Source organism: Rhododendron vialii, chromosome 8a, assembly GCF_030253575.1.
Source record: "Rhododendron vialii isolate Sample 1 chromosome 8a, ASM3025357v1".
Taxonomy (NCBI): Eukaryota; Viridiplantae; Streptophyta; class Magnoliopsida; order Ericales; family Ericaceae; genus Rhododendron; species Rhododendron vialii.
The window spans coordinates 32,817,290-32,826,138 of NC_080564.1; the positions used below are offsets into that span (position 1 = coordinate 32,817,290).

General features: G+C 39.1%; 1 protein-coding gene and 1 long non-coding RNA gene across 4 annotated transcripts in view; one reads left to right on the plus strand and one right to left on the minus strand.

Annotated features, from left to right (window-relative positions):
• Positions 1–4,636, plus strand: part of LOC131335484 (uncharacterized) — a 35,412-nt gene extending 30,776 nt beyond the window's left edge. For all 3 annotated transcript variants that reach the window (XR_009202530.1, XR_009202526.1, XR_009202528.1), the window contains exon 4: positions 4,468–4,636. This is a non-coding gene — a long non-coding RNA (uncharacterized LOC131335484). The remainder of the gene's footprint in view (positions 1–4,467) is intronic.
• Positions 4,224–8,134, minus strand: LOC131335479 (uncharacterized). The gene is made up of 5 exons (XM_058370852.1): positions 7,325–8,134; positions 5,815–6,271; positions 5,342–5,576; positions 4,781–4,840; positions 4,224–4,650 (listed from the first exon to the last, which is right to left on the minus strand). The coding sequence occupies exons 1-5, from the start codon at positions 8,004–8,006 to the stop codon at positions 4,405–4,407; spliced, it is 1,680 nt and encodes a 559-aa protein (XP_058226835.1). The 5' UTR covers positions 8,007–8,134; the 3' UTR covers positions 4,224–4,404.
• Between the last annotated feature and the right edge of the window lie 715 nt (positions 8,135–8,849).

Here is an 8,849-nt window from a genome sequence, read left to right on the forward strand (position 1 = left end):
TGGTTGGATTCCATCATCTCTTTGTACGTACCTCAAAAACTGTATCTGTTGATATATAATGGGTTTTGATCCGATTTAAAGCGAGGGACATACGAGCGTTTTACGGTAATGAATTATTTTTTTCAACCACTGAGGGTAAAATGGTCACATCTCTTGATATACAAACGATTTTTTATCCGAAATGCTTGGGTTAGAAAGAAAATTGAACAAGCTTTTCAACTGTTCATACCACGCGCAAATTGGAGTTATGGAGTATCTAGTGCAACCCTTCAAAATTTGACGTCTTTTGAAGCTTTGTTTCTCCTGAGGCACATCCTACTACATTCTAAAACATGTTAGACCTTGAAAGCTTGATACAGACACTCCTGAAATCCGATTTACGCGTAGTTTGAACTATTGAAAAGTTTGTTCAATTTGCTTTCTAACCCAAGTAGTTTGGATAAAAAAAAAATCATTCGTATATCAAGAGACGTGACCATTTTACCCTCAGTGAGACAAAAACAATTTATTTCAGTATAACCACAGTTTATGTTTTCGCTTTGGGTTGCACGCGACTATAAAGTTCAGATCTTTTGCTACTGAATTCATAGCCTACTAGAATTTGCTAGCAGAGGTTTGTAATCATCTCACTCACTACTTTATGAGTCATATTATCCACCTATTTTCTCCTTAAATTATTATTTAATGTGATCGTCTTATCAGATGTACTCCAACAAAGCCCATTTTGTGAAACTTAGGCTCAAAATAATTGGTTCCATCCGTCAAAGAGTGACGACTGCTCTTCTTGTGTGCTTTTCTGTCTTTAAGAGAAGAGTGACGATTATGAATGAGAATAAAACTTCGAGATGTGGACATTTTTGTACTGGGAAAGAGGAATAAGTTGCTCTCTCAATTGCTATAGGTTTTAGGAAGTATAGTTCCTCTGTTAATTAAAATCTATCATCCTACTTACTGTCTATGGATATGCATAACTATACTTCGGTTTGTCAGACCTTGTTTCTGCTAATCAACCCGAGGGATTGATCACGGATGAAAGAAATCAAATGTGGGATCCATTAGATATGCATTGGACCATTACATGTCAAAGTCGGATGTCTAGCTGTTGAGTTAAGAGTGAATATAATTAACTACCCTCTATACTTGTGACTTGTGAACACGAACGTCTTACTAACATCCCTCATAATGTTAGCTTAGGAAAAAAAGAAAAAAGACAAACCCCAAGATAAAAGGTGACTACTAATTATATGATTATTGCTTTGACTATCTGGTTAGGCAGAGTGTAAAAAACACGGTGTTGCCACTTGATTGTGAGTTTCTGTTGTGGATTTGGATTACGCTTTTGGACTTGTACTTGTTTGTGGCGACTGACACCACTTTGAGTTGTGGCAGTTGCATAGATGGCAAGTTTGAAAATCCCTCCATTCGAGGAGGTTGTGAATTTGCAAAGCATAATTAGAAAATGGATAGCCCAGTGATTGCCGCTATAAAGGTCAGTTCTTCATCTCAATGCTTCTGCTTCTTCTGATTCATAAATTTCACTTTTCAAATGTGGATAGTATTACATTCTTTGGTGGTTTTTTTAGTTTGAGGTCAGGCTCAGTTTGTTTAGATGTGACAAAGAAGATTTGCAAAAACAATGTAAGGTAAAATATATATGTGCTTATTTATCTGCGTCTTTTGGTGCTGAAATACCAATTTTTGGGCCATGTTAAGGTAAATGGTTATGGACTAATAGGGGAATTAAGTTGCTTAACTTTTCTTCTATTTTTTTGCTGAGTAACTTGTGTTCTATTTTATACACATAGTAAGAGTGTTTGAAAAAAAGTGTTCTATTTTGTATTTTCACTTATTGACCAGTTGCTGTCTACCTTAGACATTTTAATACTCATTATCAGGATAACTAAGACGACTTCTGCAAGATTTAGTATCTTCGCAATTCTGATATCCTTAAATGGCCTATTGAGTCTATTCTTAAGAATACCCGTTTACGTGCTAATGAAATTGGCGAAGCTACTTTTAGGCAGATAAGACAAATCAAACGCAATCCTCCAATGACATGATCTCTGAAACTTAATACAGATGGATGCTCCGGAGGGAAAAGCCAGATTCAGAGGGCAATTGGCTGGCGGGCTTCTATGGAAGGATTCAAGACTGCTCCAGCTTTAAGGAAGAGCTGAGAGGATTGAAAATAGGTCTCTTCAACATCCTGGAGCAAGAATTGTAACGTGGAAGTGGAGATGGGTTTAGAAGAGGCAGTGAACCTGGTTAAAAATGGTTGCCCTACCTCACCATCCTCGTTGAAATCTGATTGATACAAATATCTTCTTGACAAGAGCAATAGCTTCATTGGCCATACCTTGGGAGAGGGGAACAAAGTTGCACATCTCTTGGCCAACGTAGGAGTTGAACACTACGACTTCATGGTCTCCCTTGTCGATCCTCTTGTTATGCGATAATTGCCCTTGCGGTTGATAACGCTGGTTTTTTGTATGAGAGACCTTAGCTTATCCTTTTACTCTCTTTTCTTTTTGCCTGTTTTCATATGAGAGACCTTGGCAATTGAATTTAACACAATGGTATTTATATTCAGCCTCTGGGAATCAGTTTGGCAATGGAATCTTAGATGGTCATGACACGGTTTATGTGCAGGGTAAACTCTTTAACAAAATCTGAGTTTTTTTGTGTGTAGGGCCAGAGATTTGAGAGCTCGCGATCCTCGTCATATCCTTCATAATTTTTTTAACTATCAATTCAGCAATGGTTTCTTTCAAAATACTGTTGTGGGTGGAATTGATCTGGTCTTCTCCGGAGAACTTTTGACAACCATAATGAACTTCAACCGCATTCTCTTAATCATGTGTCATTATCTTATAGATTTTGATATTGTTGGTTATATGAGTTGTGTAATTTGTATGTGATGCTCTCTGTATATGTTGGAATCCTTTATCCTCCAAAAAATGTAAGCGTGACATCAAATATCAAAAAAAAAAAGAAAGCCTCTAATGCCACGAACATTTTCTCTAATGCCACGAGCATTGAATGGTCTGTTGTGTAAAAAGGCTCATTTGCCCTCACGTGGTCAAAAGCTGTCAGCCTAAGCACAAATCTCACAGAGATGCGACAAACGTTGCAAAAAGGGGGCCAACTATCCCACGCTCCCCCTCTCTCTCTCTCTCTCTCTCTCTCTCTTGCCAAAAAGGGGCAAAATTCGCAGAGAAAGTTTTCTCCCTCTCTCTCCCGGATAAAATTTCATAGCCCACTACTCAGTACTCACTGCCATAGACCACGAAGGATGCCACCCACCGCCTCCGAGCACCGCCGTCCACCATGGACGCCACGGATTAAGTTCCCAGTTCAACAGTTTTCTTCTTACCCGCTACAGAAACTGCGAACAATGGTGATAAGAAGAATGTTCAGCTATATATCTAGCTGCAGGAAGCCCAGCAAGCACAGATATGGTGTTCGATGACCGGTTAGGGCCACGATTATTGGCAAAGCTTAACTCCAACATCGTTATTTTCAAAGAATTTCATGGCTAGATAGTGAAGAAATCAAGCCAAGCTTTTAAGCTCGATTTCTTCGTTCAGTCCGTGCATTTCTCTTTAACAACATGACCATGGTAAAAGTTTTTTTGTGTCAAGATTTTTTTTTTTGGTCAAGACCATGGTAAAAGTTGTTTTAGAAATATATTACGAGAGTATATTAATGTGTTCATGGCCTAGGAACTTGAGTTGTTGATGTATTAAGAGTTCATTTCCGTGTAGATATTCATCTGATCTTTTGATTTTTGATTAATAGTTTGAGTTCCTAATGCTCTGTTTTATGGGTCTATTTCTCCAAGTTATTTATTATGCTAAGACCGGAAAATAATCAAGTGGTAAATTTGTTAAAGAACAAGGGTGAGAGATTTGAAAGTGTGTTTGAGGAGAGAGAGCGAAAGTGTAGTTGGCTCTGTGATTTTATCGGTGAGAGAGAGGGAGATTCCGTGTTCGAGTGGAAAAATTCAATTTCTCTGCAACTTTTGCCATTTTTGGCATGAGAAAGAAAGAGTGAGAAGTTCAGCCAGAGAGAGAGAGGGGTATGGGCTCGTTTTGGGATCACAATAGGACAAGTCAGTCATTCTACAAGCCAGAGCAATAAATGTTCGTGGCATTAGAGAAAATGCTCGTGGCATTATAATTTTCCAAAAAAAATCCCCAAAAGTAAAAGTACAGATGAAATCATTTGCTACGAAGTGACTTTGGTGCATTTGTAAGAGCATCTCAAACGGCTTGTGTTCAAACAGATCAAACACAACTCTTTTCCAGGTTCATATCAAATGAATATGTGTTACCCATGTATACATGAATCCGTAACTGCATAATAGATGTGTACCAGTATCCATGGTTCATAGCAATTAGACACTTAGATTGTGGTCATGCATTTGGATATACCACCTGCTAATTTCTCAAGCATGTGACGTTTCAGGTACATCTTCTCTACCTTTTCTCTTCCCCTCGCCCCCATCTCCTGCCGCGCTGTAGGGTTTTCAAGCAAAAATTGAAGATTCTGAGCAAGAACTTGATTGCCCTCGCGCCCCAGGGGATGTAGGAGACCCGTTTTGTTATGTTCAACAATATCTTTTGTGCCCCCAGCATCAGTTCCTAAGACCTGTAGCACACGCGCTCTTGAAGAATTACAACAGAAAAAAGATACGACTTTCGTATTTTAATATCGTGATTTATTATATAAACACAAGGATGAGAAACAACGGTGAAACTGAGTAGGGTTGGAATTGTACCGGTAAACCAAATGCCATTGCTTCAATCGTCACTCTACCAAATGTTTCCCCAACGTTCTCCTGTTCAGTCCACTATTAGTTAACAGAGACGATAAAGTGCATTTTATCTACTTGTCCAAAGATAAAATCGAAGACATAAAAAGTTCAGCTCTATATATAATTGGTTTAGCCTCTGGATTCATTTGGATGCTCCAGTAGAAATGAGCTATCTATTGTGCTCTGATGTGTGTGTAGTTTAATAACCGTATGGAAATTGGGATTCTTTGGGCCTATAAGTAGCCATATATGACCCATGAAAATGGGGAAGAGAGATGTGAGAGAAAAAATAGAGATGTAATAGGTGAGAAAAAAATAATAATGGTGAGCATCAGGGTGAAAGACGGCTCAACTATCCTTGAGCGAGACTCCGGTAGATGTGTATAAAAGTATGTGAAAGCCTGGGGTCTATTCTACTGATGCGTTAAGGGCAATTTACTTGAGACCGACAAAAGTTACAAAATGATCATCCAATGTATATCATCACCATTGTGCAAATGTAAAAACTAGGAAGAACCCCATTACCTGGGAGTTGGTTACATAAACATCTGCGGCAGTGTAAAGTGCAGCAACTCGTGTAGCTGTTGGAGTCCACAACACCAACTTGGATAGGTTTGGATGCTGATATATAATTCTGAGCATTGCTTCGAGATAACCCCAATCAGTGCTCCTAGACCAAAGCGAACCGATAAGAATTTTGAGTGTCTGTTCCTGCAGTACTCCTTCACTCTCAGATACCACTTCTGTTATGTTGGCTTCTCTGTCAAAGATCACAGCATCAGGGTCACTCTCAGATACCACTTCTGTTATGTTGACTTTTCTTTTAAGAAACACATGCATTAAAAATTGCATGTCCCCTTCAAAATTTATGTTTCTCCCAGTGGACGAGCAATATAGGACAGAGGGAGTAACACATTGATTTCTAAGTTGTGATTGTGAGGAGAGTGCACGTTGTTATTCTAGAAAAGAAGCATGCAAACAGTGAGCCAGAATCATACCTAGAAAGTTCTTTTCCATCCACCATTTGAGCAGCAGATTCAAGAAACAAAAGCTGGCCTTTTACACCATTAATGCTCCCCAAACACATCACAACCACATCACTGTCTTTCAATCCCATCTCTTCCCTAACTGCCTTTCTCAACTCCTTTCTCTTGTCAAGCATAACTTCAGGGCCAGAAGAAGATGAAGTGTCTGATGAAGAAGAAAACCCTGCTACGGAAGCCAGTTCGTCATTTACGGAGAGGGGAGCCACCAAAATCTTTTGAGAATCGAGGTTGATCTTGTCTTCTGCGCACCAAGCTAGCCACTCTTTGGATTGTGGTTCAATCAGAAATATCAACATTTTCACTCTGTTTAGAACATGTCTCGACATTTCGTAGTACTGCCTTAGGTTCTCCATTATCCACCACGCAATATTTTCGCTTTGGCTTCCCGGGAAACGGGCCCTATATTGCTCTGCAACCATGACAATGCTCAATCAGGTATGGGGACACCGTAATTTTTGGCATAACTTCACCATTATGAGCATAACTAAAACCCATTACAATCATAACAGAACCCAAACAAGGCATAACCAAGAAATATCCAAAAAACCAATCAAGGCATAACAAAACCCAACCACTGCATAACAAACAAGTTATGCCTTACTATGATTCTGTTATGCTCATAATGGTTTTGGTTATACTCATAATGGGTTTTGGTTATACTCATAATGGTTTTGTTATGCCAAAAGTTACGGTGTCCCCAAAATGACCGGGGACACAAAATCATTCCCTATAATGACAGGACACCACTTTACAAGGTTTACAACTACACATCAATTTTGTTAATAAAAAGGATGGAGGAAGGGCGAGCGCAAGTTACAACCTTCCCTTAGGCGTGAGCATATGAACTCTAGAAGCGGCGACTCCAAAATTTTAGTTCGTGACAAAATAAAGAAATTTTTGTATACAAAGCTCTATGTTGAATGCACATATATATACATTTTGATTTTTCACTTACTTTGACTGTTTGAATGATTTAGTGCTGATAATATCGAGAAAAAAATACAATTATATAAAAGAAATACAAAATTGTCAGTATATTTTTTGAATCGAGAGGATCCACTTGAATCCCCTGGAAACCATGTAGAGTCGGCCCTGGACTCCAGATCTGTAACGGAGTCCGAAAATAACAAAAGAGCCATAACAACTACCGGACCTAGCAAAGGCAAGTGACCAGTAGACGAGAATTGGAGCACAAGATCTTAAGGCATCGTTAACACAACTCAAAATTATGACCTCTCCTGGCCTCAATCCTGTGGGAGTAACCCACCGACAACCAAGCTAGGTTAGACCGAATATGACCTTGAAATAATAACACTTAACTTCGGAAAAATTCGATCCTTTAATCTCTCATTAGAGAGTGCACAAGGCCAACAAGAGTCGAATCCAAGACCTCAATTAGTTATGGTTGACAATCTCGACGAGATAACAAAAATGAACGAAAATGGAGAAAATGGATTCTCACCGATCCAAGAAGCACAGACGGCTGATCCAGGAATGACAAGATCAGCCTCCACAGCAGTTTTGAAGCTGACAATCCCTTTATCTTTGACAACTTTGATCTTTCTCCTCTTGAGCTCCACCATCAAGCCGCCCCCTCTGTCAAGAACAACTACAGAAACGTTGGCCTCACAGAGCAAGAGCTCCGTCGCCAACTCCATCATCGAAATCGGAGCTCCAGTCATCGAGAGCTCGTGCATTACCACTACGAACTTCCTCCCCCGAACCACCCTTGCAAAATCCCCATTCTCGTCGCAGCCTCCCGTCGGTCTCTTCTCCAGAATCCTGTCCTCTGTCGAATAAAATGGACCCACTATCAATCCAGCAGCAGTACTATTTCTACTCAATTCACCAACTAAATCCTTCGGAATTACAGGCTTGTTCTCTTCGGATACAGCTTTGTTTACACGATCATCCTCTTCTTTTTTATCGGCGTTTGCACGATCATCATCTTGTTTGGGCATTCTTTCATGGCCAAGGAAAGCTGCGTTTTCACCGTTGGGAGACGACCGAGAGTAGTACTGGAGATAGAACGCGGCATAAGTCGAGGAAGTGATTAGCAAGAACACAAGGATGAATCGGTTACTCCGAAACAACTGTTTAGCATAGCTCCCACTACAAATTCTTCCCTCCATTCCTTGAGACATATTTGATCCGGCCCTCTGATCAAACACACAATTCTAGGACGGATCGAGTTTGGATTAGTTTCAACTATGGAATGACAAAAATATGCATTTAGTTAGTCAAAAGATCTACAGCTTCTTGTTCTCTCTCTATTTTTTTTAAGGTATTAGAGTGAGGTGCATTCAGCCCCACATTTTAAAATATAATTCACGTCACCCGACTGCAGACCGAATAAAAAAGGCTCCCCGATATTAATTGTCCGCAAAAGAGCCTAGCACTCGAATGATCTATACTATTTCAAGATAATAATTAAATGCGGTTATCGAAGACAAACTGAGAATTTCTACATCAATCATCATGATTTGCTTATCCCTGAAATTCTTTTACGGTATCTTTTAGACATCATAGAGAATGGAGTATTTGAAATTGTTTCTATTTAAAAATTGGGCATGGTGTGGATAGAAATCTAATGGTTCATTTTTGGTGATGGTTCATCTCTCTCTCTCTCTCTCTCTCTCTCTCTCTCTCTCTCTCTCTCTCTCTCTCTCTCTCTCTCTCTCTCTCTCTCTCTCTCTCTCTCTCTCTCTCTCTCTCTCTCTCTATATATATATATATATATATATATATTGGATAGCGACAACAATTTTCATGGTAATTTGCAGAAATAACCTATAAAAAATATGATCGATTTAAATATCCATCATGTTTTGAAATATTTTCCATGATAATTTTGCAAAAATATTCCATGAAACATGTTTCAACTTGAAATCTATCATGAATTCCGAACAGATTAACATATCATATGCAAACTTACCATGAAATTTGAATAAATAATCATGAAATATGTTTGTGTGGTTTCGAATTTA

What these genes read in the sequence shown, in the direction of transcription:
- LOC131335479 (XM_058370852.1), bottom strand. Translation starts at nt 8,006, where the DNA reads ATGTCTCAAGGAATGGAGGGAAGAATTTGTAGTGGGAGCTATGCTAAA. An exon ending in CGTCTGTGCTTCTTGGATCG is followed by an intron (nt 6,272 to 7,324) that starts GTGAGAATCCAT and finishes TCATGGTTGCAG; the next exon opens with AGCAATATAGGGCCCGTTTC. An exon ending in TTTATGTAACCAACTCCCAG is followed by an intron (nt 4,841 to 5,341) that starts GTAATGGGGTTC and finishes TGGACTGAACAG; the next exon opens with GAGAACGTTGGGGAAACATT.